The following is a 26,442-nucleotide window of genomic DNA, read 5'->3' as shown; positions in this document are numbered from 1 at the left end:
GAAAATGTCCGCCGCCCATCCACGAACACAGTGACGAGCCCAGGTGAGCCCCCCCTCCCTCCATCATTATTCCACATCACACCCTCCCCCATTGCTCCCCCTCTAATTGCTGCCCCCCTCTCCACCTTTCCTTCCCCCTCCATAACTCCCCACCTCCATCACTCTCCACCCCTCCCCTCCCTCCTCATTCTCCACAACTCCCTCTCTCCACAACTCCCACTCCCCTCCATCACTTCCCCCTCCCTTGATCACTCTATATCTATACCTCTCCCTCCCCCTCCCTTTAATATTATATGTAGTAAAATAAAATTATGTAGTCTGTTTCAATACACCTTAGTTTTCTTCATTTATTAGTGTTTAAGTTGGAACTTTGCAGATTAAGTCTGGACTTGTGATTCTATGATAATAATTGTGGAATTGGGACTTATTCCATCTGAATTCCATATGGAAAAAGTATGGATTCCATCTAAAAAAGTATGGAGTCCATCAGCTATTCCATGGAATCCATCTCCAGAAAGTATGGAGTCCATCAGCCATTCCATGGAATCCATCTCCAGAAAGTATGGAGTCCATCAGCCATTCCATGGAATCCATCTCCAGAAAGTATGGAGTCCATCAGCCATTCCATGGAATCCATCCCCAGAAAGTATGGAGTCCATCTGCCATTCCATGGAATCCATCTGGAATTCCTGGAATCCACCCCCCTTCCATGCATTCCATATGGATTAAGCCGGGGAGGGTAAAGTACAGATTATAAGTCCTGACAGATCCCATTCCAAAAGCATACTCTCTCTCTGATATTCTGAATCAGCGATCAATCAAAGTACATAATATTACCTAGCAAAACGGTGAATATCAGGTACCCCGACCAAGGAGGAGGAGACCACTGACCCCCATTCACAACTGCCAAAGAATATCAACAACCACCTAGTGACCCAAAGGCAAATTGGGACTCACAGCCTTTGTCACCCTTGGAATTAATCGCCATGTATCCTGAATAAGTACCTGTTCCGACAAAGCATCAACAAACTGGTGATGAAGCAGAGAAGGAAAGAAATACGGTTGTGGGGGGAGTAAATTTTGGAGACAATAACTCCATCTGTGTAAACGATCTCATCTTTGGTTATTGACAGCCAGGCAGAATCAATGCTATGGTAGTCTGCGGTAGGATACTATATGATGAGAATTGGATTGTCTCAGGAACTGTTACTCACCGAAAGTACGAGTCAACCAAGCGTGTTTCATGAATTTTGAATCTGGTCCATCTGAAAAAGCACAGTTTATTGCCGCAGTGTCTATTGGGTATTTGCCAAGAACTTTACCTGGTGTAGGCTTTGGTGTAGGCTTGGTCTTTTGGTCTGCAGCTGTATTGGCAGTTGCATTGACAAGGGCTACGGGATCACCTTCATCGCTACCCGGATAAGTGTCACCTTGGAAGGATATGACATCGGTGTCACTCATGGCAGCATCACTAGTCATGTCTTGGAAGAGTTCCATGTCGTTGTAGAGCACATGACTGGGTGTGACAAGGCCTTCAGCTTTTGCAATGCATGCTTTCAAAGACCCAGCAGTATGAGGGGGAGCGATGAAGATGGCGTTGATGCGCCCTAATGACATGTCACTCTCATCAAAGGACCTCTTTGCCTTTTCATCTCCATCTCCTTCTGATGAGTAAAGGTGATAGTACACTGAAAAGCTAATAAGTGCATTATTTAGATAGGAGACGTTGCCAAGACGTACCGTAGTGGATATCAGTATCATCAGAGCATTCCGGGAGCTTCTCCGACAGCGTAATGTTCTTGGTCCTCTTCTCCGACTCGACAACCAGCACGATCAGATCTTGTTCAGACAAGCCTGGCCCAGAAGGAGCAAAGAGAGAGAGGCGCGCAGAGTTTTCCATCGGTGCTGGGCTTGAGAGTGGTGTGAAGACAAGCGCCTTGTCGGGCTCAGAGAGGCCCTCAAATTTGCATAGGGAGCGCCTGATAGATGCTACCGTATGAGGAGGGGCGAAAGACTTTGTTGGAATGCGGCCAATGAAACGGTTGTTGTCGTAAAGGGGGCGATTTGATTTGAATGCACCAAGTTTGGTGTATAGACGATAGTATACTGCACGAGTGAATTAGCACATTGAAGCCAGGAGTCAAGTTTTCGGGATAGGGCACACCGTAGTTAGGACCCGTCCTTTTCGTTGGCTTTCCATCTTTAGATGCTAAATCTGCACCCCCTCTGCCGTCTAAGGAGGGAGTGGATCTGGACGTATGATCGCGACCAGGCAGAGTAGACTTAGCTGCTTCCAACCAGCGCCTATTGTAATGTCAGCAAGATGGGCAATTGAAGGAAAGAGTTATTGGACATACCTTTATCATCCACGAGGCATTGGCGCTTATGCTGTCACCTCGCTGCCAGAGTAAGTCAGATGTTTGACGATACAATTCTGACAGTGCGCTGGGAGGAAGGGAGTGCTTAATCACAAATCAGAAGGGTCACTGTAATAAGTGGAGAAAGTACTTACAGGGTTGATAGTATGGCAACAGGGACCAGCCAGCTTCAATATCACGGCTAAGACCGATGTTTGTACACTTGCCGATCAGTATGCCGAAGTTAATTAATTAATTCTATAATATAATATTGGTATTGTCACAATTTCCTATCAATTATCGCCAAGGTGCCGCGCAATCGTTTGCCATCTCTATCAAGACCTCCTTCCCTCTCATCACACTCTGTCTCCCCTACAGTAAGAAGGTTCGCATCGCATCGCGTCATGTCACATACCTCCGCTGAACACTCTTTAGGTCGCCGCAGGTCCAGCTGCATTCTCGCTCAACCCACCAATGGTCCAACAAAGGTTTCCCAGAAACTCTTCGTGAAACTCACCAACGATGAGTGATTGCCCAAGTCACCCAACACCATTTGTGATGGCGAGGAGGCTCAACTACGAGACCCTTGGGTCAAGTGCAAGGCGGACTCTCGGTGGATTTTGGATCAAGATTCAACTCATCTGGTGGGATTTGCGGCTGTCAATGGCATCTTCTCTGGCTCCCTTGTGTCCTTCTCCTGAACAAAGAGGCACAGGAAAGATGGATAGATAGGCCTCTGAGGGCTTCAGTGGTTTATGTAGCAATTGCTCATTTATTCTCATTCCAGAAAGGTGGAGCTTAAGCGCCACTGTAAGATGGTATATTTCCTGTCGCTGCCGCCATCTCATTCGCTCATCGGTTTCATAGGCATTACGAAGCCTGCTATTCATTCTCCCGCTCATTGTGGAAGTGTGAAGCATATTTTTCTATAAGGAGACTTGTGGTGTCTGGAAGATTTTTCTTGAAATGTGTGTTGTTACCTTGTTTGTCACGTCTCCAGTGCTTCGAACTCTCTGCCCTTAGGTTATTCATGACTCAGTAACACACACAGAGCATGCGAAGCGAACGACAGTGACAGCGCTCAATGTTGTTTGCACACCAAGGCGTTCAGGTGCACGCTACATGATTTTGGTGCATCAGCTTGTTTACATTGGATCCTTGTTGTAAATCTGTTGCGGTTAGTGTTTGGAAGTCCGGTCTTGTGACTGGAAAAAGACCATAACCAGACCGGACCAAGACTGCAAAAGACCGGACCTGTGGTTACAGTCTTTTATTTTTGAAATGTAAAGACCGCAAAAAAACCGGTTAACGTGAACCGGTCTTGACCGGTTTGGACCGGTCTTTTGTAGCCCCTTAAATACCCTTTAAAACGCACCCAAGAACGTACGATTTGGTAAAAAAACGAGAGAGATATGAATTAAAATGTGAATTACTTTTGGGAATAATAGATGTACCAGACTTATTTTATAGAAGCACCAATTCCTAACGGAATTTAACGTTCTTGGGCTCGTTTTGAAGCTATTAGAAATGTTAATAAATTTACCGATTCATAATTTTAAAATATTGGCCCAAAGACCGGTCATAAACCGGTTAAAACTGATGCAGACCGAAACCGGTCTATAGACCACAAAAAACCGCAGTCTGCAGTCTTTTTGCAGTCCGGTCTGGTCTTTTGACTTCTGGGGAAAAGGCAGACCGGTTACGGTTACGGTTAACACCCCTGGGCATCAAAAAACCGGACCGAACCGGACTTTCAAACACTAGTTGCAGTATGTGGTTTGGACTTGCTCATCTTTTATTGGCTGATAACTGAGGTGAACGACACCCCTTCTCTTACATGGACAAGCTTATCAGCTGTTACGAGGCTCTGCATACTGACTTCGCTTGCATTCCAGGGATTCGGAAAGGCGGAGCTTAAGCGCGAAGCATGATTAGGCCCAACAGCAGGAGGGATGAGAAGTAGAGTTGTACGCAAGACATGCGGTATGTGGTTTTGATTTGTTCGTCTTTGTTGGCTAATAACTGAGGTGAACAAGACTCTACTATCTTCCATGGACTCACCCTGTTTTGGTCTAACCATTGACTGTAAGCCTGACACTCAATGTTATTAAATTGTTTCTGATCTCTCTTTTTATCAGTTCCTCCACCAGCTTTCCCAAAGTTGGTCAACTGGCTGCTTCCTCCATACTCATCCGTACACACCGCCCTGGTCCGTGTCCCACCATTCCACCTCCAACCCAAGTTCACTGGTGTTCCACCGTCAACCCCAAGTCTCGTCGTTGGCTCGCCCACTGTCTGTATATCAACGGGCAATTGTGCGGGATAGAAAGGTAATGCACTGAACTATCCAGCCCAATGTATACAACAATACTACCGTAGCAGTACCTGGCTGTCGATTTGTCATGCATTCAAGTCTGTGATGATGAGAATGTCGGCAGATGAGGAAAGAATAAGTACACATTGAGTTGCACAAATCGTGTTCCATATCATAGTGGCTCAACTAGGTGTGCAGGTCGAAGCGGTGGGCTAGCCCATAGAGCAGAATACTTAGAGTTGAGATCAACAAAGCCATGAGGTAGACAGTCGTGTTTGATGATTGCCTGTCGCGCCTCTCGGCATGAACTGAACGTCGACCAGTGCACATCTTCCTAGCACTATGAAAAAAAAGATTGAAACCTCTCTCAGAACATGTTCTTTTAAGTTTCAGCATCTCATCAAGCAATGAACAGACTCAATGTCAAGTTCAAGTTCCTTCGGCGCAAACAAACACCGTGCCGACATCTCGACAATATTTCCGCATAGATGTTCAACTCCTCTAATGTGATGACCCACCGCCGATCTTCCTTGGTTTGCCACTGTCATTTCGCATGCTGCATGTCTCCCAACACTCTTCCCTTTTGCTGCATCCCAACTGCATCCTAATCGTTGTGCTGGACAGCCATGACTAGCGTTGCCGAAGTTCAGTTCAGTCCGGTTCAGACCCCCTTTGGTGCGAACCTGAACCTGAACCTCCTACAAATTTTCCGAGCCTGAACCGAACTTGAACCGTGTGTTCGGTTCAGGTTCAAACCTTCTGAACCTTGTAATTTTTTTAAATCAATTTTTTTGCCTTTTTTTCGTGTCCAAATGCTTCAAAACTCATGTGTAATCTCTAAAAATCAGTTATTTATGCAATGCTGTGGCACAAACCATGTTTGATAAGCCAAATAGATATTATACAACAGACCCCAACAAGTGCACGTGTGGGAAAGCGACCTAAAATATGGCCATCAACCATTACCCAGATGAAGGATTGATACTTTACATTTAAATACTGTAGTTGTTACAGATCACAATAGTTTTGAACAAAAAATTGCAAAAAAAATGTCCAAAACAGAGGGAAAGTAGGCCCCCCAGTGGCTAAAGGTTCAGAGGTTCGGTTCAGTCCGAACCTGTTCTCCAGAAATTTTCTGGAGCCCGAACCGAACTTTGTGTTCGGTTCAGAGGGTTCGGGTTCGAACCGAAGTTCTGGACTGAACTTCGGCAACGCTAGCCGTGACCACTGGCCAACGAGATCTCATTGTCACCTTTCCGCTCAATGTTCTACAGGCCAGAATTGCATGTTTTGTATGTAGTGCGGAAGTTATACACGCATAGGTTTTGTGTAGTAAGTTGTCAGCAATGAAGCATCTGGTGGATCGGTAGTTTCATGGCTTCAAGAAGAAACACTAATCCGAGTTGGGGTGGGTCAGAGGTTTTGGTAGGAGATGGTAGCTCTAGAAATCGCAAAGTTTCCTACAACGAAGATACAAGATGGACATCATATGGCAAATCGGCACTTTGGAAATCAATAGGAAATTGTTACAGGATGAAATATTTGATGGACAATATCAATATTATATAATAGAATAGTGAATTTATTTCGGCATATTGATTGGCAAGTGTACAAACATCGGTCTTAGCCGTGATATTGAAGCTGGCTGGTCCCTGTTGCCATATGATAGCACCAACGCGTTTGAGTGCGGGAATGACGTGTACCGATGCCTATAAAATTCTATGGCTGTTCAGCGCGGTGGGCCTTACAATGGTTGTTATCTAGACAGGCACATGGGCGCCTCTCCAGTCAGGGAGGTCGTTGATATTGCGTTGACAGGCAATTGACACAAAATTGACAGGTTCAGGACAATCTGTTGACGTCACGGCGCAAGACGATGTGACCAACGTGATATGAATCGCAAGCTATGGTAGTCTGGGCCTTATGGTAAGGTCAACATAGGCGTAAAAATAATGGTCACGTTTTGTTCCCACGGACCGCGTCGCGTTGTAAATTAGTTGTGCTTCATCGACGATTATACGCGTTTTCCCTGGTAATAATGCCTGAAACACCTGTAACCAAAAAGTCTACATTCAAATCTGCAGAGGGGTGGGCCCTCTCCCTCCAAATCCAACAGAAACACCTCCCATCTGGTCCACATGACTACTAACTTCAGGGTATTACCTCACTGCTTGACGTAAACAACCTCCTTGCAATCTCAGCAATGGGATTGGGAAAAGCTGCATATATATACATGGTTATGCATGCCATTCTTGCTATTCTGGAGGATCCTACCCTTTGTCTGACCACGAAATTCCCTCCAATCCAGCCATTCTTGCCATATATCCAACAACTGCACTTGAGGAAGACCAGGTACTGGCTCTTCATACCTCTACAAGCTGACAGGGACAGCGAAGAAGGAATTGGAGAAAATGAGCTTTCAGAAACTCCATTGTAGTTCCAGAATGGGGTAGGAGTGATCGGTGCAACAATATTTTGTTGATGAGGTGTCTCAGGTGGGACTGTGGCCGGTTCCACGCACATTGAGCAAAGGAAACTTCGAAATTATAACCTCTATTTCTGTTTGACCTCCAAGGCGCGTCGCGCGAAGCAATCACATGACATCTTTTCATGTTGCAAAAGCGAACCGTGGGAATAAATATTGTGGGAAATAATCTGCGCCCATGTTGCGGGCGCGTTTGAAAGCAGACTCCATATGAAATTGATCGACTATCATCAACTTCATATCGGAGTCTGACATCGGGAGACTAAAGCTATGGCAAGTCAAAGCCATCCAAGTCGATCCCACACATCCTCCACATCCACCTATTAATTCACCCGGACCAGCTCACCCACAAAGGATGCCTCCATCGTCATCTCCAAACCCTCATCAAACGCAGTACACACCCCTACGCTATAAAAACAACATCCACAGGCATCATTTCCCGCTCTTCTTCCTCACCGCACCACCAAGTCCATAGTACCACGCTCACACAACACCACTATTTCCCGTCTACGCCTTCGCCAAGTGGTCAGGTGTCCCCAACTCCCTACAGGCGTAGGTATAGTAGGAGCTTGACCTAGGTCTTTGCCTTTGAGGTCTCCGTCATGACTACTGTGACAACACCTTTGAACGAGGGCGATTTGAAGGTACGTGTTCTTCTTGTTCTTGGTATTGTTTCTACCTAGTGCTAATTGGATATGAAGGTCCGAACTACCAACAACCCACTAAACCCACCCCCTCTCCGCCTCCCGGGTTCGAGTCGGGCCATAGCTTCCCCGTTCATTCTCTACAACATGACGATTCCTCTTCCAACTTTTTGGACGTTGATGTGGGGAGGAGGAGCAGGGACACCAGCTTTGGTTCTACCTCCAATCGAAACGGTAGGGTGAAAGCTCATAGAATAAGAGCGAACCAAACTCAACATCTTATTTTCTGACAAAAGGCCAACGACATTCCACGTCTTATCGGATGTGACCGACAAGACTCAGCGCTCTCTTCCTTCGCAGGGCCCATTTTTGGTCGCGTGTTCCATTTGTACATACGGGGTCTCCGTTCGTTTCTACGGGTGCCTTCGTTCCCTTCAACAGGCACTGGTTCGCCGTTCGCCCAACGGGATTCTTATGTTCCATACCCCCATTCCGACCCCTTTAGGCATAGGTGGTCCAGGCCAACAATACGCGCGTCCCTTCCTCTCCCGCCACATAACGGACAACACCTTCTCGTAGACCCCCCCTATTTCCAGTGCTGGTGTGGGTGGGGAAAGGAAGAGGAGGGCGTTGCGACGACGGTGACCGATTCTGGGTCTGTTAAACATCATCATCCTAGGCCACAGCCCAGGGTTGGAGTTGGGGTTGAGGGGTTGGTTAGATTTTGAGGGATACGTCTGGTGATGATGTTATGGGGAATACATCTGGTGCTGCCCATTACACACAGAGTAGAATCGGAAACAGAGAGAAGCAACGACACCGCTCCATCACAATTATCCAGTGACGGAGACAGAGACGGATGGGGCTGAATCATACCATCGATGAGAAAGGGAAGGAGAAAACCATCAACGAGAAAGATAATAACGGGAAGAGGAAGAAATATGCAGGAGACGGAGGGAGACAAGAGGTGACTTATGGTCCGCACCTTGACCCACCTCAACATCATGGACCTGTCAAGCAGAAACAAGTCCAAGAACCTGGTCACGGCAATATGTCCCTCACTCCCATCGACTCAAACCTCACCTCTCTCGCCTCAAACGACTCAAGCTCAGACTTGACCACCCTCCGGATAGCACTCACAACCTGCGAAGAAGCCCCAGACCAACGTGAGCTTGGGCTGGCGGCTAGACAGGAGAGGATTGAGGGGGTGAAGGAGAGGGTTCGGGAGGTGTAGAGGGCTGTTGGGTATCGTGAGGGGGCGGTTGGGCGGAGGGAGAAAGAGGCGGAGAAGAGGGAGAGGGCGGTTGAGAGGAGGGAGCGGGAGGTACGAGGGGGGGAAGAGAAGGTCGTGGAATTGGAGCAAGCGCTTGAACAGAGAGGATTCGAGCTTGAAGAACGTTCTAAACGGGTTGAAGATTTCGAGGAAACGCGTTCTCCTCAAGTTGGTGCTCCCAACGCGTCGACTTTGTCAAATTCATGGCCCATTACCCTCCTTCGGTCTGTCGTCTTTCGTGTATTCGGCTACAAGACGTTTTCGTTCCTCTTTTCCAACCCTAATCATTCCACCCCCACCCCCTCCTCCTCAATCCCCGCTCAAAGAAGACCCTGCCGCGACTGGGAAGCCCGACGCGATCTGTACCTGTCAAAAGGTGGACGGGGGGGGGTTACTTGTGCTCGTGGGTATTGGCGCGTGTGCTGTTGTGTTGAAGTTGCTTGTGAGGAGGTTGACTGGGTTTGGGATATGGAGTTGGTTGAGGAGGAGGAGCATGCGGTAGTATTGCTGCTTGAATGGCCGATTTTGGGCCTCTGGGAGATGCCTTGAACAGGTTTATGACTTTTATGACTTTTACGACTTTTTCACGATCTCTTTTTGACTGATGCTGACGAGGAATTGAATAAATGAACGCGCGCGTATGCGAGCGTTTTGGTTTTTTTGTTCCTGTAAATATCTCTGATATAGTTAGTTATACCTTATGTATCGCTTGAATCTTTGAGCAGGACTGAACATTTGCAATTGAAAGCTTCAACAATCAGCGATGTCTGCTTGGTTTTTCGTAATCAATTCCTCGTTTCTCGTGTTACATGTTAACAAATCTACGGGACCGGTACGTCGACCCCTTCTGAGCCTAAATCCTGACATATTTCCATTCCGAAAGCATACACTCTCTCCAATGTTCACCAATCAGATAAATTGAACATAATCTAGCAAACGGTGGATATCAAATACTCCGACAGAGGGACGAGACAACTTACTCGACATCACAACTACCGAAGAAAATCAATAACCACCTAGTGACCCAAAGGTAAATTGGAGACTCACAGCCTTTTTCACCCTTGGAATTAATCGCCATGTATCCTGTATAAGAGCCTGTTCCGACAAACCGTCAACAAACTGGTGATGAAGCAGAAAAGGAAAAAAAATACCGCTGTTGAGGGAATGAACTTTGGAGACACTAACTCCATCCGTGTAAACGATCTCATCTTTGGTTATTGATAGCCAGGCGGAATCCTTTGCTTTGTAGTCTGCGGTGGGATACTATAGGATGAGAATTGGATTATCTCAGGAACTGTTACTCACCGCCACCATGAGTTAATTGAGCGCGTTTCGTAAAATTTGAATCTGGTCCATTTGAAAAAGCACGGTTTGTTGCCGCAGTGTCTAGGGGATATTTGCCGAGCGCCTTACCTGGTGTAGGCTTTGGTGTAGGCTTAGCCTTTTGATCCGCTGCTGTATTGGTGGTTGCATTGACAAGGGCTACGTGATCGCGTTTATCACTGCCCGGATAATCGTCACCTTGGAAGGAAATGATGTCGGTGTCGTTCATGGCAGCATCACTATCCGTGTCTTGGAAGAGTTCCATATCCTTGTAGAGTGCATGACCCGGCGTGACAAGGCCTTCAACTTTTGCGATGCGTGCTTTCAAAGACCCAGCGGTGTGAGGGGGAGCGATGGAGAGGGTGTTGATGCGTCCTAACGAAATATCGCTTTCGTCAAAGGATGTCTTTGCCTTTGCTTCTCCTTCGCTTTCTGATAGGTAAACACGATAGTATACTGTAAAGCTGATGATGAGTGCAGTATTTAGGTAGGAGACATGCACAAGACTTGCCGTAGTGGATGTCAGTATTATCAGAGCATTCCGGCAGCTGGGTCTCCGATTGCGAGGCCTCCTTGGTCCGCTTCTCCGACTCCACAACCAGCGCGATCGGATCTAGTTCGGACAGGCCTGGTCCAGAAAGAGCGTTCAAAGAAAGGCGGGTAGAGTCTTCTTTGGGTGCTGGGCTTGAGAGCGGTGCGAAAACAAGTGCCTTGTCGGGGTCCAAAAGGCCCTCAAGTTTGCAGAGGGACCGCTTGATAGACGCCACAGTATGAGGAGGGGCAAACAACTTCGACGGAATGCGGCCAATGAAACGGTCGTTCTGGTAGAGGGTGTGATTTGATTCAAATGCACCGAGTTTGGTGTATAGACGGTAATATACTGCATGAGTAAATTAGGCCGGCAGTAGAGTTTTCGGGATAGCGACGTACCATAGGTAGGACCTGTCCTTTTCGTTGACTTTCCATCTTTAGATGCTGAATCTGTACCCCCTTTGCCGTCTGAAGAGGCAGTGGAGCTGGACGTATGATCGCGACCAGGGAGAGTAAACATCGCCATTTCCAACCAGAACCTGTGAAATATCAGCAAGATGGACGATTGGAGGAAAGAGTTACCGGACACGCCTGCGGCCTTCAAAGTTCATCGAGCACTGTCATGCATCATGCATCGGCGCTTATCCATCAACCGTGCCCTCGCTGCCAGAGCACGTAGGATGTTCTCAACAAGTAGCTCCGCCTTCCCTCCTTCCAGCCCACTCTCAAGCTCTCAACTTGGGGAGCGCAAGTTCATGAGAAACCACCATTATATGGGGGAGAGGTGGAAATGGAGGTTGATGATACAGTTCCGATGGTGCGTTGGGAGGAAGAGTGTGGTTATTGAGGAGAGGTGGAAGTCGTGGAGGGGGTACAGGTTGACAGCACCGTCTTCAGAGGCGACCTCCATGCGCATTGGTGGTTCCGATCGCCAGCCATATCCGAGTGCGGTTCACCTCTATTCCACTTTATATCTGACTTCGACCTCACGTCCTTCGAGTCTACCATTAAACAAGGCGCCGTCTCCCAAATCATACTGCTGAATGAGGTCTACGGCGAACAGGTCTTCGCCACGTCATGACGGTGACGTTTCTCAATACCAGACAACTATACGCTTGCTATACGCATCATCCGAATTTTCTTATCCATTTCCTTGCGACGAAATTCTCTGCGATCCTAGAGGACCATAAGTATGTGCGTATCTTATATCATGCTCACACTTTCACCTCTCACGAATGTTTAGGTGTTGAATCAGAATCTGGCCAACGATGAAAACAAGATGAAAAGCTCGCCATGCGCCCCTACACTACCAAGTACTTTGATAATTCATGTCGCAGGATGGGATCGCCTATACTAGGATTTCGGCGTTCGACAACTGGGTCTGTGAACATGGCGTTACTCCACACTGTCCGCGGAACTTCAGGGAGTGGCTTTATTAGAAGGGGGATCTGTTGGGGAATGGCCGTTCGACGAGCACTTTGATTACCGTTTTGAACACGGTTTGTTTCATGCCAATCAACTCTTGTTTATCCTCATAATCTTATCGTCGCCATTTCAGACGAAGTCTGGGATAGACTTGAAGACCCTCAAAAACTGCTTTGCAAACGGTCCCCCTTTGCATGATATTCCAGGGAGTTCCATTTTTTAAGAAGTCCGGAGATGCTCGAAGCCGTGGTACATTGTTTCTCCTAAATGAAGACGTAAGCATACAAATCTCGTTCTCCGTAGAGTCCTCACCGTCGTCGTCTAGAGCATTTCCGGCCTTGTTCGGATAAGGTTCCTCCACCAGCTGTCCAGATCAAAGATATGGGACCCTTTATGTTGAACCTCTCAGCAATTCTTGTGAAGTTGCGCGAGTTTATCAAGACATGTCGAAGGTCAATCAACTTCCGTGCTCGAATCTTTTCCCCCTCCATTGACAATGAAGAGTAGAAGTGGAGGGGAAGGCTCAAGAAGGCACGAAAGGCGAAGAGAAAGTAAACGAGGGGGAAAAGAAAGACGCAGGAGACAGGAGGAAACCCGACTTATGGAGCGTATGTGGTGGGCAACGAGTCTCAGCGTTGTGATCGTCCAGCTCTGGATCTGGACTCGCACGCCCACACAACAGAACAAGACGTCTCAAACTCAACGGAACACGACTTCACGGCCCTCCGCGTAACCCTCACTACCCGCCAACAAGCCGTAGACGAACGTGAGCTCGTACTGGTGGCTAGGCAGGAGAGTATCGAGGGAATGGATGAGAGGGTTGGGGAGGTGCAGAGGGCCGTTAAGTATCGTGAGGAGGCTGTGGGGTGACATGAGGAGGCACTTGCGCGGAAGGAGAAAGAGGTGGATGAGAGGGAGAGGGCCATTGAGCGGAGGGAGCAAGAGGTACGACAGAGGGAATAAAGGGCCGCGGCACTAGAGCAAGCAAGATCTGGCACTCGGTCAGAGAGGATTCGAGTTGAAGAACGACCCTAAGCGGGCTGAAGACGAAATGGAAACGTTCTGCTCGACTTGGTCGCCTCAACGCGTCCGCTTCGGCACTTGGTTCGAATTTATGGCCCATTGGTCATCTTCGGTCTGTCATCTTTGGTGTGTTAGGCGACAAGACGTTTTCATTCCTCTTTTGCTCCTGCCCTCCCTCCTCCTCCAACCCAAGTTTTTCCTCCTCCAACCCGAACTCTTCTACCCCCTCCACCTCAATCCCCCCTCAAAGAAGACCCTGACGTGATTGGGAAGCCCGACGCGATCTGTACCTATCAACAAGTGGACGGGGGAGTTACCTCGTGCTCGTGGGCATTGGCGTGTGTGCTGTTGTGCTGAAGGTGCATGTGAGGTTGACTGGGGTTGGGATTTCGAGTTGGTTGAAGAGGAGGAGCAGGAGGTAGCGTTGTCTTTGCTTGAATGGTTAATTTTGGGCCTCTGGGAGATGCCTCGAACAGGTTCATGACTTTTATGATTTTTACGACTTTAACGATCTGACGCTAATGAGGAATTGAATAAATGAACGTGCGCGTATGCGAGCGTTTTTGTATAGCTCTTACTAATACCTTATGTATCCCTTGAACCTTTGAGCAGGACAGAACGTTTGAAGGCGTCAACGTTAAGGGTCGACAGTTGCAAGTTGTAATGTCTGCTTCGTTTTTTTTTTGGATCAGACCCTCGTTTCGAGTTGTGTTACATATCAACAGATCTACGGTACCGGTACATCGACTCCCCTAAGCCTAAGTCCATCCCATTCCGAAAGCATACACACTCTCTGATACTATTCACCAATCAATCGAAAACAAGCTTCTCTAGCAAAACGGTGGATATCAAATACTCCGACCGAGGGGGAGGAGACCACTCACTGCTCCGCACAACTGCCAAAGAAAATCAATAACGACCTAGTAATTCAAAGGCAATTTGGGACTCACAGCCTTTTTCACCCTTGGAATTAATCGCCATGTATCCTGAATAAAGCGCTGTTCGAATGTGTCAACAAACTGGTGACAAAACGGAAAAGGGAAGAGATACTTTTGTCAGCGGCCAACCCCATAGAGACGATAACTCCATCTGTGTAAACGATCTCATGTTTTTCGCCTGATAGCCAGGCGGTATCAATTGTTTTGTAGCCTGCGGCGGAAGAATGAGAATCGACTTATCTCAGGAACTGTTACTCACTACAAGTATTCTTGAACTGAGCGCGTTTCGTGAAATTTGGATCTGGTCCATCTGAAAGAGCAGGGTTTGTTGCCGCGGTGTCTAGACAGTTTAGTGGATGGTTGCCGAGAACTTCACCCGATGTAGGCTCAGCCTTTTGGTCCGCTGCTATATCGGTGGTTGCATTGACAAGGGCTACATGATCGCTTTCATCGCTACCCGGATAAGCGCCACCTTGAAAGGATATGTCATCAGTGTCGCTCATGGCAGCATCACTTTTCATGCCCTCGAAAAGTTCCATGTCCGTGTAAAGTGCATGACCCGGCGTTACGAGGCCTTCAAATTTGGCGATGCATGCTTTCAAAGATCCAATGGTGTGAGGGGGAGCGATGAAGAGGGCGTTGATGCTAACGAAATGTCGCTTTCGTCAAAAAACGTCTTTGCATTTTTATCTCCTTTTCCCCCTGACAAGTACACACGGTAGTATACTGTAAAGCTGATGAGTGCACTATATGAGTAAGAGACGTCGACAAGACTTGCCGTAATGGATCTCGGTATCATCAGAGCGTTCCGGAAGTTTTTCCGGCTGCGAGACCTCCTCGGACCTCTTCTCCGACTCGACAACCAACACGATTGGATCTTGTTCGTTCAGGCCTGGCCCAGAAGGAGCGTACAAAGAGAGGCGGGCAGAGTCTTCTTTGGGTGCTGGGCTTGAGAGCGGTGTGAAGAGAAGCGCCTTGTCGGGCTCCGAAAGGTCCTCAAGTCCGCACAAGGACAGCTTGATAGACGCGACGGTATGAGGAGGGGCAAAAGACTTCGTTGGAATGCGACCAATGAAACGGTCGTTGTGGTAGATGGGGCGATTTGATTCGAATGCACCGAGTTTGGTGTATAGACGGTAATATACTGCATCAGTAAATTAGGCCATTCAAACCATCAGTAGAGCTTTCGGTATAGGACGCACCATAGCTAGGACCTGTCCTTGTTGTTGACTTTCCTACTTTTGCTGCTGAATCTGTATCCCCTTTGCAGCCCGAAGAGGCTGTGGAACTGGACGGATGATCATGACCAGGCAGAGTAGACATAGCTGCTTCAACCAGCACCTATTGAAACGTCAGCAAGATGGACAATTGAAGGAAAGAGTTATCGGACATACCTTCATCGATCGTCATACATGAGGCATTGGCGCTTATGCTGCCACCTCGCTGCCAGACCAAGTAGGATGTTCTGAAGTTGAACGAGTAGCTCCGCCTTTACTCCATCCAGTGCGTGCACTGGCCTTTCAAAATTTCAAGCTCCCAACTTCCCGAGTGGAAAAGTATCGGAACGCAAATTTCATGAGAATTCACGATTATATTTGAGAAGAGGCGGCGATAAAGGTTGTGATACAGTTCTGATGGTGCGCTGGGAGGAAGATAGTGGTTATTGAGGAGGGGAAGTGGAGAAAGTGCAGGGTTGGCACGAGTCACGACGAACTCTCACAATCTCAGTTCGCCTCGCTTCCGCTTTATCTCTGACTTCGACCTCACATCCTTCGAGTCTACCAACAAACAAAGCGCCGTCTTCCAAAACATACCGCCTAAAGTGGTCCACGGCGTATAGGTCTTCGCCACGGCATGACGGCGAAGTTTCTCAACACGTCACTATATACCTCCCCCATGGCTTCGTCGGAAGTTCTCCTCGCCCATCTTGCAACGATATTCTCTTCAATCTCAAAGGACCCTATGTGCGTATCTTACATCCTGCTCGCACACCCACCTCTTACGAATGTTTAGACACTGGATGAGACTCAGCTCAATGATGAAAAGCGCGCTATCTGGTTGTGCTGCAACACTACCAAGTCCTCCGATAATTCAGCATTTCAAGTTTTCCACGTTTGACAGTCGGGTCTTCTTGTCATGCGAGAATGGCGTTACCTCACACTGTTCACGGAGCCTCAGGGAGTGGCTCTTCAGAAAAGGTCACTAAACTCAATACTCTCGTGCCCGACCTTTGGATCATCCCTTGTCAACGGATCGTTGAAGAAGGGCAAAGACCAGCTGTTCTAAGCACCCTGATTCCTTCTGAAACTCGCAAATCACGGTGTGTTTCATGCCAACGAAGTCTCGTTTATCGTCGTAACCTTATCGTCGCCATTTCAGACAAATCCTGGGATAAATTTGAAGGCCCAGACACTCAGAAGTGGCTTCGCACATGGGTTTTCCTTGCACAACGCTCCAGGAAGTTCCGTTTCTCAAAGGTCGACGGTCTTTTGGCGGAAATACAAGCAGATTTGGAGGACCAAAAAGAGACTTTCTGCCATCGAAGCCGTTGGCCAGTACAACAGGCTTCTCAGTTGGAGGGGTTGTTTCTTCACTGATGACGTGAGCTCACGAAATCTCCTCATCATCCTCCCTAGTTCTCACCATCGTCGTCTAGAGCATTCTCTACTTGTTCGGATGGGGCTCTTTACACCAGCTGTCCAGATCAAAGATGAAGGGACCCTTTATCTTCCAAACGGTTCTTGTGAAATTGCGCGAGTTCGTCAAGACAAGTTGAAGGTCACTCAACTTCCGTACTCAAACATTTTCTACCTTCACTGACAATGCAACAAGGCATTGGAATGGTTCTTTCTTCAACCGAAGAGGGTCAAGAATATCACTTCGAATGGGCCCACCATTTCGGTTGGCATTGAATGTCCTCCGCCTTTCTTGGTTACCACGACGACGAAGTCCATGAGGAAACAGCCATCGTGCACTTCCGCGACCTCCAACGATGCTGGCTAGCTCTTTTCAACGTATGTACCCTCTTCGCTTCTAGTTCTCGGACTACTGACAGACTTGACACAGAATCACGCCTCAAACATGTCTTCGACGATGCCGTTACTAGATGCCCTCCCTGTTGCTGTTTGGTCCCACGTCTTGTTTGATGAAATTCTATTGGGGTGAGTTACGGGGTAGTCTGATCCTACTGAACACGTACTAACCTCTAAGACAGTCATCGTTGGGTAGGCCACTTGCGTTGCTCAAGTGTGGACTTCCTCCTATTAACATCAAGGGGAATGGGACATTGGACTCTCAGCTGCATAGTATGCTTGCAAGAACACGGGCAAAACGAAACACTTGACCAACACTTGACCATTGGGTTGCTGTCAGTCTCGAATGGCTTATGTAAGGATCGCGTCCTCCCTTTGACGATCTTTTCTTTGTCTCGTTTTCCCTTTTATACAGCTATGATTTCAAGGTACGTCTTTTCTATCTCTCCCCACTGTTCCACCGCCCATTTCCTATCTACAGAACGATTGCCTTCTCCCCATGCCATTGGCGGTAGCTTGCCTCGGTTTCATCCTTCTTTTCACCATCATCTTCTTCAACTCTCTCGTATGTGCGTTCATCTATGTTACGGGTCGGTATATCTATGACGGATTATACCCTGAACACCGCTGGACTTGCAACGAGGACGAAGGCGTAATGACAAGTACAAAGGATTCATTGATCGCCCGACACTACACGACGGTCTATTTGATCCTGGACACCATGCGCTCCAGAATCAAAGGCAAAACGTCAACGATACACAGAATGTTGAGAAGGTCTTTATTGAGATCTCGGACGACTCGGACTTGGACTTGGACGTTCCTTTGGTAAGTCCTTTCACTGTTTCCGCCTTTCAAGGGTATTGAATATGTCGTCAAGCAGGGGAGGGGAGGGACATTGCTTAACACCCAAAACGCGTCTGCTCAGCATGGAACTCACCCAGATACTCACGAGGATCGTAGTGCTCAGGCTCTAAGGGAACCCTGGGATCCTGGATTTCAACGAGTAACAGCACTTTCGGTTCTCGGTTTACGACCTTGTATGGAACCACCGGGTTGTAGCTTCCAACCTCTGATGAAACCTCGGGAAGGCAGCGAGCAACCTCAAAGGGGTTGGAAACCGCCGCCTCTTGATCACGGCTCCCAGCCTCTAACGACCCCTCCAGATCGCGGTCTGCTCCCTACAACGCCGGCTCGTTGCCCAGGTATAGTCACCCCCTTTCATCATGTTTCATAACTGACGCTGAAGGTGTGCTTTCAAGCTTATCGCCGTCGCCCATTTGGAAATTTGGACGACGAGCTTGATCAATACGATGACGATGACGATGATTATGATGACCACGACTACATCGATGACAGCGAGACCGACAGCTCAGATTATATCTGGGAACCGCGTTCTTCAGTCAGAGCTTTCACGTTGTCTTTTCGATCTCGCTTGTTCTGACAACGGTTACAGAAGCAACGGAAGTCTCCACTCAAAAAGACCCTGCTGACTTGCCTTCCGGGTCCCTCTGCACCTCAGCCAAAGCTACCTATTGTTCGTTGTAATGGGCAGTCAACATCGGGGAACCCCAATCCCGCGGTTACGTCTGGTCAGATTTCTCAGGCGAGAGGTCGGCGTCCTTATCAACGCTACGTCCTGGGGCCATTCCCATTCCCATCGGCCTGGGTGGTGGAGGTGCATCAGAGTCCGAATCTGCTGCAGGCCTTGGAATCCTCCCCATCCCAGCCCGAGGATCATGTATCGTACTCATCCGCTCGAATCCCTCTTTGATTGCTTGTGCTTCAGGGGAGAGAGGTGCTGTGTTCGTAGGAAGATGAATAGGAGATAATTGCGAAACGTACTCGAAGATGGATTTGTGGTTGGGGCTGTCTTGTGTGGGAGATTGGGCACGCTGGATATGGTGTATAGTTGTAAACGAAGCGAGTGTTTGGGCAGATGAATCATTTCAGATCAGTTCCTACAGTAATAATTACCGACATATTCCACATAATTCCAGCATCAACGTTCACCGTGTTCACATTTTGAATACTCTCCGGGGTCCATAAATTTACGGAAATCCTTCTTCAAAGGTGGACAATGTGGTACAAACTGAATTTTCAATTTACAGGCAGGCAGTAGGATCTGACGAAAGGAGGGGCCATGGAGGGGCAGCTCCGAACTCCCTTGCGGAAATTCGACAACTTGGTTGGCACTACCCTGATTTTAGACAACGACGAAGGCATCTAGCACCAGGGTAAAGTCTTGGAGCTCTCCTGAATGGTAAGTTGGACTGATCACCCCGATATTATCTTTTTACGCGGGCCCTTGGCTTCTACATAGATGGTCGTCCCTCCTTCCGGCGAAGCCAGCAGTAGTCCCGGATCGAACCTCAACAGAGCGCTGACAGTCTGACGCGCCAGCCAAGCCTAATGTCTTCGTGGTCCCTCATGCCGAGTCCTCGTAAGTACACTGAGGCTTGCAAGTCATCCGAGTCGATCATCATTGATGCTGATGGACACCCCAAGCTGGCCCATTTGAACCACTTATCTTTGCGTGCTCGCCTTTTAAAGATTGTTGCCAACTTACCACTGACAACTGTTGGCCACGATGTCAAGCGATACGGGCGGTCTTGACGTCACTGATATGGGGTCCGGAATAGAGGAACGTGAAGCGCGGTTCCAGGACGTCAAAAGCTGAATCTGAAAGAACAAAGTCACGGTCATTCTTATCATTTCAAATTCAATCACAAGCCTTTCTGTTTGGCTGATCGGGGGCTACGTTTTGCCCTCAGATATTTCCAGGCGTTTGGAGTCGACCACATCAAGCCCCGATATCGATGTTCAACATGGAGGACATACCAAGTCTACTTGCTTTGGTCTTGTGCTAGAGGCCGAGCATCTGAGGGGCGAAGATATCAAGATGAACCACCCTTGGCAGCTAGATTGGAGAGGATTGAGGGGGTGGAGGAGAGGGTTGGGGAGGTGCAGAAGGGCGTTGGGTATCGTGAGGAGGTGGTTGGGCGGAGGGAGCGAGAGGTGCAGGAACTGGAGCAGGCGGAGGTGGAGGAGAGGGAGGAGAAGGTCGTGCAACTTCAGCAAGCTGTTGATGAGCGGGAACGGGCACTTGATCAGAGAGAATCTGAGCTTGAAGAACGTTCCAAGTGGGGAGTCTCTGAAGCTTCAACAGTCGGCGGTTGCAAGTTGGGATGTCTGCCCTCGTTTCTTGTGTTACATATCGACAGATCTTGGTACATCGACCCCTTCTGAGCCTAAATCCTGACCTATCCCATTCCGAAAGCATACACCCTTTCCAATGTTCGCACCCTCTCCAATGTTCGCCAATCAGATAAATTCAACAAGACCTAGCAAACGGTGGATATCAAATACTCCGATAGAGGGAGGAAACCACTCACAGCTCCGCACAACTGCCAAAGAAAATCAATAACGACCTAGTAACCCAAGGGCAAATTGGACACTTATAGCGTTTTTTACCCTTGGAATTAATCACCATGTATCCTGAATAAATATCTGTTCCGATAAAGCATCAACAATCTGTGAAAAAGCAGAATAGAAAAAACAGACAGTTATTATACTGGGACGTCATGGGGAGAACAACTCCATCTGTGTGAACAATCTCATCTTTGATCATTGATAGCCAGGTGGACTTGTTTACTTCCTCAGGTGCTATGGGGTACTTTAGGATGAGGATCGGATTATCTCAGGAACTGTTACTCACTCCAATCACGCTTTGCCCGAGCACGTTTCGTGAATTTTGGATCTGGTCCATCTGGAAAAGCACAGTTTGTTGCTGCAGTGTCTAGTGGATATTCACTGAGAACTTTATCTGATGTAGGCTTAGCCTTTTGATCCGCTGCTGTATCGGCGGTTGCATTGACAAGGGCTACGGGATCATCTTCATCACTACCCGGATAAGCGTCATCTTGGAAGGATATGATGTTGGTGTCGTTCATGGCAGTGTCACTAGTCATGTCTTGGAAGAGTTCCATGTCCTTGTAGAGCGCATGACCGGGTGTGACGAGGCCTTCAGCTTTTGTGATGCATGCTTTCAAAGACCCAGCGGTAAGAGGGGGAGCGATGAAGACGGCGTTGATGCGCCCTAACGATATGTCACTCTCGTCAAAGGATGTCTTTGCCTTTTCTTCATCTCCTTCTCCTTCTGCTGAGTAAACGCGATAGTATACTGCGAAGCTGCTGAGTGCACTATTTAGGTAGGAGACATCGACAAAACTTGCCGTAATGGATATTGGTATCATCAGAGCGTTCCGGGAGCTTCTCTGGCTGTGTAACGTCCTTGATTCTCTTCTCCGACTCGACAACCAGCGCGATCGGATCTTGTTCAGACAGGCCTGGCCCAGAAGGACCATAAAGAGATAGGTGGGCAGAGTCTTCTTTGGGTGCTGGGCTTGAGAGCGGTGTGAAGACAAGGGCCTTGTCGGGCTCCGAGGGGCCCTCAAGTTTGCACAAGGTCCGCCTGAAAGACGTGACCATGTGAGGAGGGGCAAACAATTTCGACGGAATGTGGCCAATGAAACGGTCGTTCTGGTAGAGGGCGTGATTCGATTCAAATGCACCGAGTTTGGTGTACAGACGGTAATATACTGCACACGTAAATTAGGCCATCCAAGCCAGCAATAGAGCTTTCGGGATAGGGCGCACCATAGCTAGGACCCGTCCTTTTCGTTGACTTTCCTCCTTTCGCTGCTGGATCTGCACCCCCTTTGCCGTCCGAAGAGGCTGTGGAACTGGACGTATGATCATGACCGGGCAGAGGAGACATAGCTGCTTCCAAACAGCACCTATTGAAACGTCAGCAAGATGGGCGATGGAAGGAAAGAGCAAAGGGGTGGCGGAATGTGGATTTTAGATATACAGTCACATTACAAATTAGGGGGCCCTCGGCCTACCCCCCCCCACCTCTACCCCCCCAAAAAAGGAAACTTCCGAGTTCCTATGTCAAAAACATATTTTTTTTGGAGTTACTACGTGCGACGACGCTTCACCCCCATATCCATACAAGTCGGACACATCCAAAACTTCGATGAATGGCTAACCTTCACACATTTCGTGTCAAACTAAAGTGCCAGATGAAGTTGATCAGCAAAACAAACTGATAACCTCCAAAACTTGAAGATTCACGTACCCAGAGAGTCTCGCAACCCTCTCCTTTGCATTCAATAGCACTGCCCCCAAACTGACTTCCTCCCCACAGCCGTGACATCCTCGGTCCAATTGCAGTCGTTTTTTACCGCGGGTACGTGTGCGCCGGCATCCTCGCTATCGACAAGATTGATCACGTCACGCATAGCGACATCTTGCTGCACCTCCGTCTCGCTGCGCACTGCAGATTTGCTTTGCCACCTGTTCCAACAGGAATATATTTCTCATATTTTGGGCAACAAAGCTTGCTGTCGCTCGTAAACCCCGACGCTTTTCTGCAATACAGTATTGGATTAGAATATATATATAAAAGAGGGACTTACTTCTTTGCCATACTTTTTGTGAACCTGAGTGGTGTTAGAAAAAAGTTCGTTGAGTTTTTTTGGGCTCTCAGCGCTATTTGGCTTATTGGCAGTAGGGCTGCGCACCGTCTGTTTGACGGGGACGGCCGTCGATCGACGGGCATAAACTTGGGCTGGATGACGATGCCTGTGGAGAATAGCGGATACGGATATTGAGCTTGAAAATTAAATTATGTAATCATCACATGATCACTGCACGCTACTATCGTCTCTCTCAACTACAACGGACTTATCATGAACCAAGGTACGACTTCACATCATATCGAAGCTGTCTAGGAGAGACTACGACGGACTCGGATTCTCAATCGGTACACGTTAAAGAACTGGGGAAACATCCTATAATTTGTTTGGGAGCACCCGGAAACTCAGAAGGCATGTAAGTCCCACATATTTCTTCCTTGCGCCGTTGCTGATGCAACCGACATTTGAACAGATCACGGTTTGGACAAGAATTCACGGCGGCCATGGAGAATAACTTTGCAAACCCCTCAGGTGCGTAAGCTATCTTTTTGATCTACTCAACTTACTTGCGTTCTTTCAATCAAATGATAGATTCTTGGGGAAATCCCCCATCTCTGGTTCCGCTAATCATTCCAACCTCCCCTGCCATCCATTGCACGCTTTCAGCAGCGAATGCCGTACCCTCTGGCTCACCTTTCGCTTCCCACGCACTCTCCACGGCTTATTTCAAGCCCTCTATCAGCCACCAGCCCATCGGCCGCCTCACATACGCCTCAAACAGTCCATCTCGAACCTCCCTAGGTGGCTGTTTCATCCGCTAGCTCATTGACCGCTTTATACGCACCCAATACGCACCTTCCAACAATAGTTACTCTTCCGGAAAGTAAACGCGGCCGCCTAAAAGGGAGCGCGAAAATCAAGCCAGTGACATACAGCCCACGTCGAAGACTCAGACGGCCTCCATGAACTGGGTATAAGCAGAGGCTGAGGGCATTGTTGGGTGAGGATGCAGTTGGAAACAGGATTCGTCACCTGTTTCTATTGAATTCGGAAAAATGGTAGGTTTGTTATATCAATATTATTTTTCCTTCACTAATCTACTCTTAGTGGTCTCTGGAACACCTTCACAACATGAAGATCCTTCTTTCCAGGCACCATGTTGCCAAAATGTAAGTCTGGTATGGCCCTCCCCCTTTTTTTAGTACCAGATGCACGGTCCCATCGCGTCTGCAACGTGGCAACCCGACACAAACCAGTGGCGACCACAATGACAAATGGTATGCTAATTTTCATCATCATTATCATTGTGAGTCCCCCGCCATCCCACCTCTTCCCTGCCACCCACCTAACATGCTGCCACCACCAGACAATGACAGCGGCCATGGCCACGTCATTCCTCCCAAGCAACAACTGACCACCACGGACAACCATGAATGATCACGACACGTCAACACAATCATGCAACAACCACGGCAGAACAAAAGCACACGACGAGACACGATCATTACCAAACAAGCAGGGTCCACGTCGCCGTGAGCAACGTCACACGACAAGGACACCCAACGACGAGGGATGATGAAGATGTCCTGGCATATCAATGGATGTGCCATGTCGTCCAGACTGTGATGATGCTGCCCACATTAATCCAGGTGAGCAAGATGGCTTCTCTCCCCACCTTTCTAATGAGAAGCAGGGGCCACGTCAGCGACATGCCCTGCTTCATCGTAGTCATTTAGTCATCTGTGTAGTACTATCTTTCTATGTGTAGAATACTATTCTCAATGATCATTTTTTTGAACTATTACAAAAAGATGTGCAGGGATTGAGCTTGAATTGGAATTCTGTTGTAACTTATGAACTACATACATAGGGGGTCCAGGGGGCTTCAAGCTGTGTGCTGAAGGAATGGGTCTAAAGTTGTTCTATCTTATCAAGGATCTTTTTGTGTAATCTAAGCGAGTATCCAGCTTATATAACGCAAAATAAATCTAAAAGGAGGAAACAAACCCTGATGATCTCGCAAATCTAAGCGAGTATCCAGTATCCTGCTTTATGCCGCTTTCCTACAGCTCGCAAACACCTACAGGACACATTGCCGCAGCTCAGTGAAGTGTTCCTCAGGTTTCTTGCTTGAGTTGTTGCACGCCGTATTGATATTGTGAGGTTGGGATCCTCCCTTCCTCCTCTTCCCTTTTTCTTTTTTCTTTTTCTTTTTCTTTTATTTTTTAGCCCACAAACACCGGTATCCGGCCTAAACTTGCAACTCGAAAGCCAGAACGGAAACGGGTGGGAAAAAATGGCCGTAAACGGGTTGTACGGCCGTTTGCCCACCCTTTCAATGTATATAATTTTTTTCACAATTTTTGGGTACCTGATAAATGTAAGAAGAGATATAGAGCACGAAGGATGAAGATTTGCACCTTCAAACAGCAAATCGTGAGCTCGAGGTGTGAAAAAACAATGAATAAACCTTTCGCGGGGTTTCAATTGCAATGAGTCAGCACATTCTGGTTGTTTTTGAGCTGCAATTTAACCCGCTTGGAGACATTTAGCATTGATAGAGATATGCAAAATTTAATAATGAAGCACTTCATATATTTCAATAAATAGTACAGCTAATTGTGGGTAAAATTACAGAATATGTCGATGACCCATCTGACGCCCGTTACGGCCGTCATATGACGGATGAAAACGGGTGTTCAGCAAGCCCAAACGGAAATGGGTAATTGTCCGTCAGACCCGTCCGTCGACCCATCTATGACAGGCACGGCGCGCAGCCCTAATTGGCAGGACTTTTCTAAAATAGGTCACAAAAAATATTTCGACCCCCTAGCGGAGCCCCCCCCCCCCCCCAACCCGATATCCGGGATCCACGTTCCGCCACCCCCTTGGGAAAGAGTCTAAGTTATCGAACATGCCTTCATCGGTCATCATCCACAAGGCATTGGCGCTTATAGGCGCTTATGCTGTCACCTTGCTGCCAGAGCAAGTCAGATGTTCTAAATTTGAGCGAGTAGCTGCGCCTTTACCAAACCTTTACTCCATCCAGCGCATGCACTGGCCTTTCAAGCTCCCAACTTCCCGGGTGGAAAAGTATCGGAGCCCAAGTCATGAGAATCCACGATTAGAGTATATGTGAGAGAGGCAGCAATACGATACAGTTCTGACGGTACGCTGGGAGGAGGCTATCGTGCCATGTCTGGAACCAAATTTAAAAAGAATCAAAAATTCAAAAATTCAATCCATGGTGGACCACTACTCTCTGTTCTATACAGCCATTTAGTCTAGTGGAATTTACCCTTATTTTTTTTCCAATGACGCTTGGGCTATTGGGTGTTTGCAGAGGGTTCCTGACATGGATGTGAGGAAGGATAGCCAAAGTCAGAAATCGGGCACAGCGCGCGCCTGATTCCGACGCAATTCCACTCGAGGTATGGCTATATTCCTATATATGATGAAGAACACAACTGTAAAATACTGAGTTGATGAAGTAATGTGTTATCGCAAGAGCCTTCAACAGTGAGTTGGAAACATACCTGGCTGAGGGAGTGAGTGTTGAGACGAGAGCCTTGTGGAAAGGAGTCGTCTCATTGCACCCCTCAGCCATGATGAATCTA

General features: G+C 48.0%; 10 protein-coding genes across 10 annotated transcripts; 7 read left to right on the top strand and 3 right to left on the bottom strand.

The window, feature by feature from the left end:
• Window positions 1–725: 725 nt before the first annotated feature.
• LACBIDRAFT_328231 (uncharacterized protein) lies at window positions 726–2,910 on the bottom strand (the record flags this gene model as incomplete). Its single annotated transcript, XM_001882102.1, has 10 exons — window positions 726–802; window positions 892–903; window positions 958–1,005; window positions 1,215–1,265; window positions 1,323–1,688; window positions 1,741–2,106; window positions 2,165–2,304; window positions 2,396–2,399; window positions 2,513–2,579; window positions 2,875–2,910. The coding sequence occupies 10 exons, from the start codon at window positions 2,908–2,910 to the stop codon at window positions 726–728; spliced, it is 1,167 nt and encodes a 388-aa protein (XP_001882137.1).
• Window positions 2,911–3,281: 371 nt separating this feature from the next.
• LACBIDRAFT_250677 (uncharacterized protein) lies at window positions 3,282–3,524 on the top strand (the record flags this gene model as incomplete). The annotated part of the gene is made up of 2 exons (XM_001882227.1): window positions 3,282–3,329; window positions 3,381–3,524. Coding segments are annotated over 2 exons (192 nt in total), but the record flags the coding sequence as incomplete, so codon positions are not given.
• Window positions 3,525–4,408: 884 nt separating this feature from the next.
• LACBIDRAFT_299136 (uncharacterized protein) lies at window positions 4,409–4,683 on the top strand (the record flags this gene model as incomplete). Its single annotated transcript, XM_001882226.1, has 2 exons — window positions 4,409–4,442; window positions 4,496–4,683. The coding sequence occupies 2 exons, from the start codon at window positions 4,409–4,411 to the stop codon at window positions 4,681–4,683; spliced, it is 222 nt and encodes a 73-aa protein (XP_001882261.1).
• A 3,075-nt stretch (window positions 4,684–7,758) lies between these two features.
• On the top strand, window positions 7,759–8,043 carry LACBIDRAFT_299135 (uncharacterized protein; the record flags this gene model as incomplete). Its single annotated transcript, XM_001882225.1, has 2 exons — window positions 7,759–7,800; window positions 7,858–8,043. 2 exons carry the CDS (start codon window positions 7,759–7,761, stop codon window positions 8,041–8,043), a joined length of 228 nt encoding a protein of 75 aa, XP_001882260.1.
• Window positions 8,044–9,032: 989 nt separating this feature from the next.
• Window positions 9,033–15,713, bottom strand: LACBIDRAFT_299134 (uncharacterized protein; the record flags this gene model as incomplete). The annotated part of the gene is made up of 15 exons (XM_001882101.1): window positions 9,033–9,056; window positions 9,138–9,152; window positions 10,011–10,065; window positions 10,121–10,159; window positions 10,255–10,323; window positions 10,379–10,420; window positions 10,498–10,852; window positions 10,908–11,276; window positions 11,327–11,395; window positions 14,260–14,271; window positions 14,326–14,373; window positions 14,426–14,524; window positions 15,092–15,457; window positions 15,516–15,654; window positions 15,708–15,713. 11 exons carry the CDS (start codon window positions 15,711–15,713, stop codon window positions 10,278–10,280), a joined length of 1,551 nt encoding a protein of 516 aa, XP_001882136.1. The 3' UTR covers window positions 9,033–9,056; window positions 9,138–9,152; window positions 10,011–10,065; window positions 10,121–10,159; window positions 10,255–10,277.
• A 744-nt stretch (window positions 15,714–16,457) lies between these two features.
• Window positions 16,458–19,116, top strand: LACBIDRAFT_328227 (uncharacterized protein; the record flags this gene model as incomplete). Its single annotated transcript, XM_001882224.1, has 9 exons — window positions 16,458–16,633; window positions 16,791–16,914; window positions 17,380–17,474; window positions 17,542–17,618; window positions 17,761–17,773; window positions 17,996–18,170; window positions 18,202–18,547; window positions 18,605–18,744; window positions 18,799–19,116. The coding sequence occupies 9 exons, from the start codon at window positions 16,458–16,460 to the stop codon at window positions 19,114–19,116; spliced, it is 1,464 nt and encodes a 487-aa protein (XP_001882259.1).
• Window positions 19,117–19,754: 638 nt separating this feature from the next.
• LACBIDRAFT_328226 (uncharacterized protein) lies at window positions 19,755–20,591 on the top strand (the record flags this gene model as incomplete). Its single annotated transcript, XM_001882223.1, has 2 exons — window positions 19,755–19,785; window positions 20,263–20,591. 2 exons carry the CDS (start codon window positions 19,755–19,757, stop codon window positions 20,589–20,591), a joined length of 360 nt encoding a protein of 119 aa, XP_001882258.1.
• A 237-nt stretch (window positions 20,592–20,828) lies between these two features.
• LACBIDRAFT_328225 (uncharacterized protein) lies at window positions 20,829–22,648 on the bottom strand (the record flags this gene model as incomplete). Its single annotated transcript, XM_001882100.1, has 6 exons — window positions 20,829–20,876; window positions 20,941–21,008; window positions 21,061–21,545; window positions 21,574–21,943; window positions 22,002–22,141; window positions 22,542–22,648. 6 exons carry the CDS (start codon window positions 22,646–22,648, stop codon window positions 20,829–20,831), a joined length of 1,218 nt encoding a protein of 405 aa, XP_001882135.1.
• Window positions 22,649–23,049: 401 nt separating this feature from the next.
• Window positions 23,050–23,791, top strand: LACBIDRAFT_299131 (uncharacterized protein; the record flags this gene model as incomplete). The annotated part of the gene is made up of 4 exons (XM_001882222.1): window positions 23,050–23,240; window positions 23,298–23,356; window positions 23,417–23,626; window positions 23,694–23,791. The coding sequence occupies 4 exons, from the start codon at window positions 23,050–23,052 to the stop codon at window positions 23,789–23,791; spliced, it is 558 nt and encodes a 185-aa protein (XP_001882257.1).
• Window positions 23,792–23,880: 89 nt separating this feature from the next.
• On the top strand, window positions 23,881–25,551 carry LACBIDRAFT_328223 (uncharacterized protein; the record flags this gene model as incomplete). The annotated part of the gene is made up of 8 exons (XM_001882221.1): window positions 23,881–23,883; window positions 23,933–23,994; window positions 24,302–24,357; window positions 24,445–24,474; window positions 24,696–24,717; window positions 25,055–25,165; window positions 25,436–25,446; window positions 25,529–25,551. The coding sequence occupies 8 exons, from the start codon at window positions 23,881–23,883 to the stop codon at window positions 25,549–25,551; spliced, it is 318 nt and encodes a 105-aa protein (XP_001882256.1).
• Between the last annotated feature and the right edge of the window lie 891 nt (window positions 25,552–26,442).

Source organism: Laccaria bicolor, genomic scaffold (assembly GCF_000143565.1).
Source record: "Laccaria bicolor S238N-H82 LACBIscaffold_15 genomic scaffold, whole genome shotgun sequence".
In the NCBI taxonomy this organism is placed as follows: Eukaryota; Fungi; Basidiomycota; class Agaricomycetes; order Agaricales; family Hydnangiaceae; genus Laccaria; species Laccaria bicolor.
Note: the sequence above shows the minus strand (reverse complement) of the source record. Positions and strands in the feature narration are given on the sequence as shown.